Source organism: Malus domestica, chromosome 11 (genome assembly GCF_042453785.1).
Source record: "Malus domestica chromosome 11, GDT2T_hap1".
NCBI classification, from domain to species: domain Eukaryota; kingdom Viridiplantae; phylum Streptophyta; class Magnoliopsida; order Rosales; family Rosaceae; genus Malus; species Malus domestica.
The window spans coordinates 19,169,706-19,183,455 of record NC_091671.1 but is presented as its reverse complement, the minus strand read 5'-3'; the positions used below and the strand labels follow the sequence as shown (position 1 = coordinate 19,183,455).

The 13,750-nt window shown below is 37.1% G+C and overlaps 1 protein-coding gene across 1 annotated transcript; it reads left to right on the top strand.

The window, feature by feature from the left end:
* The first annotated feature begins 3,239 nt into the window (after positions 1–3,239).
* On the top strand, positions 3,240–4,631 carry LOC103442722 (E3 ubiquitin-protein ligase PUB23-like). The gene has a single exon (XM_029088697.2). It carries the CDS (start codon positions 3,315–3,317, stop codon positions 4,557–4,559), a length of 1,245 nt encoding a protein of 414 aa, XP_028944530.1. The 5' UTR covers positions 3,240–3,314; the 3' UTR covers positions 4,560–4,631.
* The last annotated feature ends 9,119 nt before the right edge of the window (positions 4,632–13,750 follow it).

Sequence of the window (13,750 nt, the reverse complement as noted above, 5' to 3'; positions counted from 1 at the left end):
AGAAAGGAGAAGTCACCGAGAATTATCGTTTCGTTGATCCCTTTAAGGTTTCAGAGAGCGAGGGAGGTCTTCATCGCAATAATTTTATTGTTGTCACTATAAATCAAAGCATAAACCCTACAGACTTCCATTACACGTAGGAGGGATTACATACTAATTTGTGCCCTGAAAAATTTGGCAGTGAAATTTTTTTCCCGTAAAAATTGATAGGAAAACAAGTGACTGAATGGAAGAAAGAAAAAAGGGCAATCACATATTCAAAAGGAACACGACATTAACGTACCTTCATCAACCTTCTCATCTTTGAGCTTCAAGAACTGGAATTGCATTTACTTTAAAATCGAACTGCAATGAAAACCCAATAAGGGGAATCACTGACCAAAACATTTTTTTGATGGACGAAGATTAGAATATTGTATCAGACTAAATGTAGTCGGATAATTTATGATAAAAAAGTTGTGGGAGTTTAAAAACTGAACGGAAACCAAATGGAAGCAAAACTTTGATAAACAAAGTAAGACAAAGAGAAAAAGCTACCTGGTTGAATCCGCTAATCAAGCAACAATATACCGCTCCACCTACCTCTTCCTCCACTTTTCGCAAGAAGGGTCGTGCTCGTCTTCATCAACCTTTCCATCCGCTCCCTGCAATATGTTTGTATATGTTTCAAAATCAAAATGCAAGATAAAAGAGGAGAAGTAGACCACAAAAAAAAAAAAAAAAAGGAGAGAAGATAAAAAAGTAAAAAACACAATACAAAATACCCGATAGGCTGAGACAATTCAGTTTATAAGTGGTGGAGAAAGAAATAAACCAAATGATAACTGCTTATAGCAATTTCAAAGTGGAGAGTTTAAAACTGACAACAACTGCAAACACTTTTCTCTATCTCTACCCCTCTTCTCCCACGTTGTCTTTTTATTTTCTTATTTTTTATAAATTTTTGTATCATTATCTGTCTCCTAAAATGGAGGAGTATGAGCACGTTCCTTTTTATTATCTGTTTTGTTTTTTAAATAAAACAAATTTATTTTTTTTGACAAAATTGCCCTTGCATTTTTTTATGTATCAAATTTCATCAGTGTTAGATTTTTTTGTTTGAGGGGTGTTTTAGTCCATAAATTTTTGGTGAAGCCTTGAGACACCAAAGTAGTCTTCTAGCTTTCTAATAATGTAGAAAATTACTTGTAAAAATATCTTAATCAATGAATAAAAAAGAAATTCATTTTTTGGTCAATTATGTTAAAAATGTTAAAAATATGAATGATTTTTTCATAATGAAACCTCAACGTTAATAAATGAAACTGGAGACTTTCATAGTTTACCGTTCGTAGTTTCAATAGACCCAATGCACTTGCCATTTTTCTTGTTTAGAAGATGCACTTACAATGTAAGCTACGGAAATTTTATAACTGCATTTAAGAAATGCGTGAGAGTCTGCTGATAGAGGATAGATCCACTTGCTCCCATGAGCAGCTGAGAAGATATCGGCAAGACGCAATGCAACCCCACGATCTAGAGAGAGAAACCAACACTACTTTAGGGAGAGAAAGTCAACCCCCTCTCCCCAAACCAGATCAGGCACACTTCGAACACCGACGATCCCTTCGATCGAGACTAACTCATATTTTCTTCCATTACCGAAAATGGTCATTGAAGAAAAAAATTTGCACAGAATACTGAACAACTCTTTCTGTATTTCATTAAAACAAAGTCTTGTTTTTTTTTTTAAAACCATATCGCCTAAAAGTAAACATGTTACCCTTGCAGAAAGAAACATCATAAATTTGATATTATAAGCTTGTTATAAATACAATACAATTTTTCACTCATTGAAAATCCGTATCCAACATATGAAAGATAATATTCACGAGAACTAAACCGTACAAATCAAAGAATTACCATATCGGCACCGCAAGAAAATTAAAAATGACCCGTGGTCTAATCATATTTCCATCATCTGAAATTTAAATTCACTCTTATATATCGCTTCCAACAAACATTGAGTTTTACCCGTCCGTCCCACTGCATAGTCGAACCAAGAAAACCTTAATTATTCATAAGATTACAACTCTCAATGTATATGCATATATATTTGCTTCCATGTTTTGTTGAGATTTACTTTCCGACACACTGTTTATTTTCCCTTGTAAATTCACAGTTTTACATGCAGAATAACTTACTAAAATTACAAAAAGCGAAGTGTTTAAAAAGAGAGGAATTAACTCATTCTCCCACTTGTAAACAAAGTATCTTCACCGTAAAATTTCATAATCAAAGCCCTTCAATTTGTTAATTTCATCTGAATAATGTCTATACAAAAAATTATTCAAATCGGAGATCGTTTAGTAATCTAAATGTATCAAATAAATTAACGGTGTAGGTATCAAGTAGTATATTCATGATGAAACATTGATTTACTTGATACAGTTAGATGATTAAACGATCTCCAATTCGAATATTATTTGTATGGATGAGCTTCAAATGAAGATCAAGTTATTGAACGGTATTTTGATTATAAAATTTTTACAAAGAAAATATGTTATTTGCAAGTGAGGGAATGAACTCATCCCTCAAGAGAAGCATTATTCTTTAATAGTTACTTTTGATTTTTTTTTTTTTTTTGAAATATAGATAAGGTATTCCACCACACATTAATGCATGGAAGACCAGTCTCCTTCCTCATGCAGCTCCAATAGTCCTGTATCACATTAGTCGACAATGTATTTTTGGCCCGCGTACGAAAAGCTGTATAAATGTACAGAAACTGCTTAAAAATCGTTGTGATTTTACTTGGGGCTCTCCTTTACTTATTTGTTGGCATCAAAATCTTCATTTTTTATTTTTTTAAGGGGAGACAACTAGTAGCAAGCCATGGTAGAAGATTCACAAAGGCATTTCAGCCTTCACTTGAGAACAAGTCTGATTTCCACACTAGCATTGAGTTTCAAACCCTAGACCTCCAGTTTTTAATATTAAAGAAGCCGTGGTTTCAAAGTCTTCCGTTGAGTCTTCTTCTTCCAAAACTTTGGAAGACGTGTAAATTGAATGGTACTTTAATGTATATAATCTATGGAGATATAAACTATGGAGATATGCATATAATTTAGTTTTCAATTTCCGTGTGTGTTGACTATCCTTTAATGACAACTTGCATCACCTGTGATCTATCTATCTTCTCATCATATATAACCGTTATCTTCTCAATGCCATAATTCAAATACCCAAAACTTCAACTGTTGACATTTTATCATTCAAGTGTGTTCAATTTTGAGCTTTCTCTTGTCCTTTCTTATCCAAGGTTTCAAAGGTTCATGGAGGAATTCGTTATTCCTCCGCATTTTCTCTGCCCAATTTCATTAGAAATCATGAGAGATCCGGTCACGATCTCAACCGGTATAACGTACGATCGAGAAAGCATAGAGCAGTGGTGGTTCACATCGAAGAACAACACTTGCCCCGTAAGCAAAAAGTCATTGTCCGACGTTGACGCAGATCTCACGCCCAACCACACTCTCCGCCGCATAATCCAAGCTTGGTGCACTCTCAACTCTTCGTATGGCGTCGAGCTGATACCAACTCCTAAATCCGCGCTCGACAAATCCCAGGTCGTGATGCTCATCGAACAAGCCAAGAAAATCCCTCACACCAATCTCCATTGCCTCCAAAGGCTCAGATCCATCGCCATTCAAGGTGAGAGGAACAAGAACTGTTTGGAGGCAGCAGGAGCAATCGAATACGTGGCCTCCATCATCAACAAAAGTCAATCCGATTCATCTACAGTCGAAGCGGCTATTGAAGTCCTTTTTCATTTCAAAAGCTCGGAATCTCGTCTCAAAGATCTCATGAGCAATGACAGCAACAATAATAACATCACGGAGTCTCTGGTCAGAGTATTGGATTGCGGGAATTACCAATCTCGAGCTCATGCAATAATGTTATTGAAGTCGTTTTTCGAAGTGGCAGATCCGATCCAGTTGATAAATGTGGACGTTGAGTCATTCCGCCAGATAGTGCATGTGCTAAATGGTCGGATTTCACAAGCAGCGTCAAAGGCGGCATTGAAGCTTCTTGTGGAGCTTTGTCCGTGGGGAAGGAACCGAATCAAAGCTGTCCAAAGCGGTGCAGTTTCGGTGCTCACGGAGGCTCTCCTGGGGACGCAAGAGAAAAGAACGTGTGAGCTAATATTGATCATTTTAGAACAGCTTTGTGGATGTGCGGAAGGGCGAGCTGAGCTTTTGAAGCATGGGGCGGGGCTAGCCATTGTATCGAAGAAAATCCTTAGGGTTTCACATGTGGCAAGTGATCGGGCGGTAAGAATATTGTCCTCCATTTGTAGATTTTCTGCAACTTGTGGTGTTCTTCAGGATATGTTGCAAGTCGGTGCTGTGGCCAAATTGTGTTTGGTGCTTCAAGTGGATTGTAGGTTTAAAACAAAGGAGAAGGCTAGGGTGGTTCTTAAGTTGCACTCTAGGGTTTGGAAGAATTCTTCATGTATTCCTGACCATTTGTTGCCCTTTTATCCGGATCAGGATCCTCTCCTAAGCTTAAGAGGTTGAGCCTCTTGAGTAAACCCATCAGACCGTTGAAATTTAATTCAATGGTTATAATTATTATAACTTTTAGAGGGATCCTCTGTTTATAGCCGTTGAATCAAATTTTATTAATCTTTTGGATTTGCTCAATCTCAGCCTCCTAAACTCAGGAAATGATATTGATACCTTTTATCCATCTTTATCTTCATGACATTCATATCTTCTTCTTCTTTTTTTCTTTTTTTTTATTTTAAAACAAAGTTTATAATTTTATTGTTGGGTCAGGTGCATGTCGCTCATCGGTTTTGAAGTAGACAATTGGAAACTTATGAATAGACTTGACTGTTATTATTTATTTGGGTAAATATCAGTTTACTACCCTAATGTTTCGTGGTTTTCAACATTTAGTACATCAAGTTTTTTTCGTCTCAGAGTCATACCTAAAGTGTTAATTTTGGAACAGTCTCATACATCCGTTAGTCAAACTGTTATGTCTGCCATTAACTAATGATGTGGCGCCTATATGGACAATGATTGGGCATCATGTGTCATTAAGGGGTCCACTTGGATTTTTTTTTTTTTGGAAGAAGGGGTTCAAAAAAAAAGCCCCGTCTTCTACCTCCCCCAACCCCCCGCACCCTCTCCCTCCCTTCTCTCTTCTGCAACTCGCACCCCTTCCCTCCATTCTCTCTTCTACAAACTGCACCACCCTCCCTTCTCTCCTCATTCTTCCCTTATCCCTCCATTCTCTCCTCTGCACTAACCCACCAAACCCTCCTCTCCTCCAAGTTTTTTTTCAGAGCTCCGCCGTCGAATCCTTCTCCAAGTTTCACTTTTTCGCACAACAGAGGTATTCTTCTCCTACCTTCTTCGTCTTCTGAAATTGTAATCGATTTTAGGGTTTGCTTCATTCGTGGTTTACTTGTAAATCGATAAACCTCCCTCCCTTCTCTCCTTTGCAAATCAGTCGAATCCAAAGAGAATTGCCACTTCTAAAATGAAAAAAGATTCAATTTGGTTTCATAATTGGATTTCGGGATTTAGGGTTTTGCAAGTGCAGGCATTGAAAAAGATGGAATTTTGGTTTTCTAGGAAGTAAGTACAAGAATAGGGCTTTATAGAAAGAGAGAGAATTAGGGTATTAGAGTGACTTTGGAAGAATTGCCTCCCTTTTCAACAGATGAATATGTCGTTGCAAGTCGAGAACTTCGATCACGAAGACAGGTTCGAAATCGCCCAACAAGAACCCAGCGACGCTGAGAGGCTCGAAACCGCACGAAAAGAACCCGAAATGGAATCGAGGCGGAGCAGTGTCTCGGACATCCCGGAGGGAAGGTTGAACCCCGATTTCCTGGTTTGAGGTGACTCCATTGCTGGGTTCTATTGGATGCGGTTCTTGGTTACTGGGAGGAAGAGTTGTTGGGTTGCTGGGTTGCTGGGTCTGAAGAATGTGATGATATCATATAGCTAATTGGTATAATTAATGGGAAGGAGGCCAAAGGAACAGAGGAGAGAAGGGAGGGGGGGTTGGGGGAGGTAGAAGACTGGGTTTTTTTTCTTTTTCTTTTTTTTTGAATTTTTGAATTTTTTTTTAACCCCTTCTTCCAAAAAAAATTTAAAAAATCCACAATGTCCACATAGGTGTCACGTCATCAGTTAACGGCAGACTTAACAGTTTGACTAACGGATGTATGAGACTGTCCCAAAATTAACACTTTAGGTATGACTCTGGGACGAAAAAAACTTGATGTACTAAATGTTGAAAACCACGAAACATGAGGATAGTAAACTGATATTTACCCTATTTATTTGTATTCGTTGAACATTGTAGTGTTTATATTGTTTCTTTATTAGTTGGAACTTGGGACATTTGAATCATGTATATAATATTTCAAAGGGAGTTTTAACAAAGCACTCGCAGTAATGTTCACTTTTAACGAAAAACCACATTTTTACCTTTAACTATCATTATTCATTATACCTTTAAAAAGGGATTTTCATTAAAAGGGAAGTTTTTTTGGACTTTTCGTTAGTTTTCCTTATTTCAAACCCTTTCAGCGATCTGTAACTCTCGTATTCGTACATTCCAAAGACTTTTGAGGAGAAAAACTTTATTCACAACCAAAACAAATTGTCAGACGGAGTAGTTTTGTTGGGTAAAAGTTTTGTTGGGTAAAAGTTAAAGAAAGTTGAGGTTCCTTCATAAAATCAATTGGTAATATAAAGTAGCCTAACCTCTTATAAATATATGCAAGGTCCCTCCTCTCATTAATGTGAGATGCATTCTCAACACGCTCTCTCATGTGTGGTGAATTTTCAAGTCTAACACGTGGACAACACAACTCAAGTGACGTGGAGCACATATGGCCGTTGGGCTTCACACGTGGGACAACCTGCTCTAATACCATGAAGAAAGTTGAGGTTCCACTATAAAACCAATTAGTAATGTAGGGAGTAGGACCTCTTATTAGCACATGCAAGGTTTTTCCTCTCATCAATGTGGGATTTATTCTCAACAAAAGTTGTGTTAATCGCCCTAAACATTAGCCGACAAAAAGTCGTCGGGAAAATTTGGTCGAGCAAAATTCTTCGCTCGAAGACATAACAAGACTTGGAAATTTCTTAGAGCATCTCCAATGGAGTCTATAAATAGGGACAACCACAATATAAAATTGAAATAAAACAAATATAGGGACAAAATGAATCTCTAATAATCAAAAAATGAGTCTCTAAAGTATAAAGACTCATCGGATACATAATGTATATACCCACATATAACCACTATATCGGTACAGCAATGGTGGAGCCAGTTGGGAAAATTGGGTGGAAAACATGGCCAACTGTGTTGAGTGCTACTTTGCAGTTAAAAGCCTAATTGCCTCACATGCGCACAAGTGTTGTTGGACTCACCAGACAGCTGCTAACGCGGCTGCAGCTTGGATCCAGCGATCATAGCTCATAATATTTTTTCCCCCTTCCAACAGATTCCAAATCAAAGGTCTGTGGTATTCAAATTTTGTTACCGTTGAGAATCAATGTCTCCATGATCATTTCTCTTCATCCCAAATCAATTTTTGTTACAAATTTTTTTTTTAACAAACGATATTATCTACACTAAGAAAACGGAATGGTTTACCTTCACAATGAGCTAACAATAATGTGGTTTAAATTCTTCTTTGGCAAGAATTGAACTTAAGACCTCTCATTTACAAGTGAAAAGGAATATCACTAGACCATAATACTAAGTGGCCCACAAATTTCTTTTAAACTATGTATTAGGTATGATGTAGTACTTTTAGGTAATGAATCAATATATTTCTTTTAATTATGTAGCAATGTATATTTTATGTAATAAATTAATTTAATGGTTGAATCTGTATGCACTTACAAGCATACCAATGACATAATAATTCAATAATGTAGCCAATATAGTTACATTTTTTGTGAAGAAAAAATTTGGTATCAAAATTTCAATTTCGTTTTGTTTAAGTGTTCATAAAAATAATTTACTTCAACATAATGTGATATTAATTCAAAAAAGTTAACACAAACAAAAAATTTGCACCTAATCAATTTATCATATAAAATAGCAAAAACCTCAAATGTAAGGATTTTACCATAAAGACTCTCTCATTGGATTTTACCATAAAGACTCTCTCATTGGATTTTACCATAATCTTGAAATTCAACGATCATTAAACAATCACAATTTGAATACGTCAAGCAAATTTTGAGAAGAAAAAAAAAATTGTTTAACATTAAATTCAAATTGTTTAATGATCGTTGAATTTCAAGATTAGGTCAATTTAGTGTGATTTTACTCTCGATTTGGGGTCTTCTAAAGAATCATCAAAATCGAAGTGAAAGCAACTATTGAATCGTGATTTTTCATTTCTACCTGTCGAATGATTTTGTCTCGTTATACCTAATCTCCAACTGTTTATTTTTTATGTATGAGATCTCGAAGTATATACAAACACGTTTAGTTGTTGGATCATGAAAACTAGTTTCGTAGAATGCGTGTTCCATCAAAACAATAGCTTCCAAAACACTTAGTTTATTTTATACTTCCATTAAGTAGAACATAAGCTTTTGTTGTATCCACTAGTATAATTAGTTTAAATTGATGATTGGGTTCATTCATTGTATTCTTCTGGGGTTGAGGATTTCATTTGTAAAAAATAATCAAAATCGGAGTTAAAATGACTGTTAAATCGTGATTTTTCATTTATAATCGTTGAATGATTTTGTCCCGTTACCTAATCTTTGAACGTTTGTTTTTGGTGATTTTTGGCCTATTAGATCTCGAAGTATAGATAAACATGTTTGATAATTGGATCATGGAAACTAGTTTAGTAGAATCTGTGTCCCGTTAAAACAACAGATTCCAAAAAAACTTGGAGTTTAATCTATTTGTCCATTAGTAGAAGTAAGCATTTGTTGCATCCACTAGTGTAAATTTTAAATTGGTGATCGGGTTCATTCATTTTTTCTTCTAGGGTCAATGATTGTATTTGTAAACAGTCATCAAAATCAGAGCTCACACGACAGTTAAATCGTGATTTTTTTGTTTCTAGTTGGTGAATGATTTCATCCCGTTACCTAATCTTCAAACATGTTTAACGGTTGGATCATGAAAACTAATTTTGCAGACTGCAAGAATCATCAAAGGAATTGGACATGTGAAAATCATCCACCTCTATCTTGCCCCTTGGGAAAAAGGTAAGTGTACTTCTAAATTTCTCAGCCTTTGGCCAAAATCTCTCTCTCTCGCTCTCGCTCTCTCTCTCTCTCTCTCTCTCTCTCTCTCTCTCTCTCTCTCTCTCTCTCTCAAGTTTCTAAAGTCCACACATCTCCATCTTTCGTGGTGTTTGAAAACGTTCAAGAAAAAAGGCTTAGCCATGGGGTTTAGAGCTTTGGAACCCGTTAGAAAAAAAAAATTTGAGAAAAGAAGAGGAATTTTAAATTTAAAGAGGAATGATTTTTTTTTTTTCAGAATAAGTAAACTGAAAGATAGAGGAAGAAGGGGTTTTTTTAAAGTATGTGGAGATGAATCCAGCAATAGCGATTATATTTGTAAAAAATCATCATAACCGAATCTAAAACGACTGTTAAGTCATGATTTTTTTGTTTCTAACTGTCGAATGATTTCGTCCCGTTACCTAATCTCCGAACTTTTGTTTTTGGCGATTTTTAGTGTATCAAATCTCAAAAAGTATTTACAACCAAGTTTGACAGTTGGGCAGAGGAAAATACTTTCGTAGAATGCAAAAATCATCAAGGAAATTTAAATAAATGTGTATTTGTTGGGGATATTTCTGATCATGTGGTGGTATTCTCTCCATGTTCTTCCACATGCAAGACATCTAAGTAACTTTTCGTTATCACCTTATTCAACACAAAGAAATTACTCAAGTACTCCACATGGTGATACTTATATCCTTTTCAACTACTAGTTCTAACATTACAATTAGAAATCTATAGTTGCTGCCCCCACAATTGGCTTCGACTCCTTCCTCTTCTCGTACTAACTCATCTGACTTTTACCACCAATATTACTCCCTAAACCTCCATAACAAAAGGTGGACCTCCTTCCCTTAACTAACCGTGTGGGATTAGGCACTGTCATCTTTTGGTTGTGGACTCCACTGTAGCATGGCTTTGCTGCTTCTGTTTCTCATGAGGTACTTGGGGAACTTGTGCAAAGTGGTGAAAGGGTAGTGGGAAAACGGGTATCGAAGAAAATAGTAGTGGCAGCTAGATGGAAGTTTGTCCGGAAAAGTTGGTCACCCTAAACCCTAAAACCTAGTTAAGCCTTTATGCGAAAGAATTTTTTTAAGTTCATAGCGCAAGATTTCACTGGCTCCATGTCATTTTTTGCCCTCAACACCAAATGTTTGCTCGACGAACAATAACTTGCCTGAGGAAAAGTCTCCACAATGAAATCTCTTCCGTCGAACAAACCTTAGTCAGGCAAATGGTAATTTTTGGTTGTGATTGATAGTTAATGATGAATACAATTTTAACAAGAACAAGAATAATGTTTGAAAATAACTCAAACCAAACAAATTTACGTTAACAAAAAATAAGGCAAACTATAATTGTAAATCTAATTTGACAAAAAAAAAATTGTAAATCTAATATATGCTCTTGATGAGCGTAATGATATTAGAATTTAGGGTAATTCTCACTTTATTACCCTAAAGAATCATAGTTTCAGATTTTCATACATCAAATTTTTTCATCCTAGTCTCATACCTTACTTTTGTTAGGTTGACCATTAGTAACACTGTTAAAGTGTGATGTTGCGCACTGTGGCCCCACGAGAACATTAAAAAATTCCAAATTTCCAACATTCCAAACACTAGTACAAAAAACAGTTTGCGCAACACAGGTACCTTTGTCACGCAAAGTCAAAAAATGTTGTCTGAAAATTAGCCTAACGAAACCTTCTTTGCGCGACAACCGTCGCGCCAAGGCAGTGAAAGCAGGGTTTGCGCAACGAAGAAGTAACTTACATTGCGCAAAGTGTCTTTGCGCGACGCATGTCCCTGCATCGCACAAAACTCCTTTGTGCGATGCATGTCGCTTTGTCGCGCAAAACTACTTTGAGCGACAGAAGGACATGCATCGCGCAAAGGAGTTTTGCACAACGTAGGGACATGCGTCACATAACACGGGTTACTTCTTCGTTGTGCAAACCCTTGTTTTATTTTATTTTTTTTGGGAAAAATATTTTTTATTTAATTTTTAATAAATATTGTAATTAAATTCTAAACAATAATTAATAAACCAAGAAAAAGTATTTAATTATAAAATATATGAAAATGTACATACAAGATGTCCAAACAAAAAAGAAAAAGCTACAAGAAGTAGTCTTTTAGGTTTGATACATTAGGCTAATGGGTATCGACTAGGCAAAGTGGCTGGGAAGTCGAAGGTGGAGAAAGATCAAGTGCTAGCATTAGGATTTGGAGGTCAGACATCTGTAAATCACGTACAATCATACTCATATGCTCGCCCTGGGCCGCAAGCTGACCTTTTAGGGTTGTCACTTCCTCTTTCAGGGGTATTGACCTCTCATGTGGTCGATCTGGAAGAGGAGGCACCCGTCTCACAAACCCGTGCCTTCCCTATACACCGAACAACTTTGCCATGACGACAACCGAACTTCGGATCCATAACCTCAGTCAGGATCTGAAGACCTGCATCCTCGGGTACAATGACATCCTCGATCGGGGTCTCTGGTGGAAGATGTGATATTGCTTCTTGGAGAACAACAATGTGTTTTTCCACCATAGTAGCCTGTAATAATAAAGAAAAAACATATAATGTTTAATAAAAAAATATAAATAATATTTGAACGATTCATATATATAAGAATAATAACAATTACATATACTTACATGAAGCTGCTTAGTGGTCTCATTGCCGGGTCGAATGTATACGTCCCTGAACAGGTCAATCTCTGGGAACTTAGAACCCTCCTGAAGATAAAAACATTAAGAAAATTTATTAATCAATAATAAAAAATAAATTGTATAAATTTTCAAAATTAATATACTTTTACCTGACGTTGTGCCTCAAGCCTATACGAAAAAGGATTCGAACCGGAATGGTGGAGAAGTGTCTTTGACTCCCGAGCTTTCTTGCCAGCAACAGATTTCTTCTGTTAAACACACAATATACATGTTAGTGCGACTATTTAAAAGAAATTATTAAAAAAAAGCTAAAAAAATAACTAAAACAATAATAAATTATGATTAAAATATTATGTACATACCACAAATTTTGGGTCTGTAAAATGTTTGTAGAGCTACTCCCAATCCTCTGGCCGGTCCTCCAACTCAGCTGGGCAACCCTCTAGACGAGCAATCTCCGAATCATCCCATAGCTTAAAATGCGCGTGAAGATCGCTCTTCCAATTTTTATACCGGGTTGCTAAGGTCTCCTCTAAGTAGGCCATGGCCTCAAAGGATATGTCTTGAAGATCATAATTGACCTACAAATATGAAAAACAATAAAATAATAGTAAGAAATTTAATAAGATTAAGATAATATACTTTGGTTTATAATATTTGTAAACAAAATTTAAAAAATGATAAAGCCTAAAAATTAATTTATTAACCGACAACTTGTCTCACACCAGTTTCTTCATCTCCTCGGGAATTTGTGCCCAAGACTCCCACTGCATAGGACAACAATACCGAATAACTAACCACAGCTAGTAGCGATGCTGCTATGCTGCTGTGAGGTTCCCACTCCACGATGTCGCGAGTCATACACAATCTTGATCAAGGAGGCGGATAGACGCACGCTCTGTGTCACATCCCGGCCCAGGGTGGACCACTTCACGGGCCCGCTCCACCACCATGACACGATATTGTCCGTTTTGGGCTTACCATTCCCTCACGGTTTTGTTTTTGGGAACTCACGAGCAACTTCCCAGTGGGTCCCCCATCCTGGGAGTGCTCTGGCATCCTTCTCGCTTAACTTCGGAGTTCCTACGGAACCCGAAGTCAGTGAGCTCCCAAAAGGCCTCTTGCTAGGTAGGGATGGGAATATACATTTAAGGATCACTCCCCTGGGCGATGTGGGATGTCACAATCCACCCCCCTTAGGGGCCCGACGTCCTCGTCGGCACACCACGGCCAGGGTTAGGCTCTGATACCAAATTGCCACATCCCGGCCCGGGGTGGACCACTTCCCGAGCCCGCTCCACCACCATAGCACGATATTGTCCGTTTTGGGCTTACCATTCCCTCACGGTTTTGTTTTTAGGAACTCACGAGCAACTTCCCAGTGGGTCACCCATCCTGGGAGTGCTCTGGCGTCCTTCTCGCTTAACTTCGGAGTTCCTACGGAACCCGAAGCCAGTGAGCTTCCAAAAGGCCTCATGCTAAGTATGGATGGGAATATACATTTAAGGATCACTCCCCTGGGCAATGTGGGATGTCACACTCTGTGCCATCTTCAACATTCGATTAGGCTCCCTAGTGTTTTTTTTAGCTACCCAAAAAAACCTAAATGGTTAAAACCTTAAGCTTCAATTTATACAGAAAATTTGGCAAAACCTCCCCTACTAGTATATCATTTCCCAAAACCTTAAAATAGAAAGATAACAGTAATTCACAACCCGCAACACATTTTCACAATCCAGCAAATTTTCATAATCATAAAAATAATAGTTTTAAAATGAAAAAAAAATACAACGT

What these genes read in the sequence shown, in the direction of transcription:
- LOC103442722 (XM_029088697.2), top strand. Translation starts at nt 3,315, where the DNA reads ATGGAGGAATTCGTTATTCCTCCGCATTTTCTCTGCCCAATTTCATTA.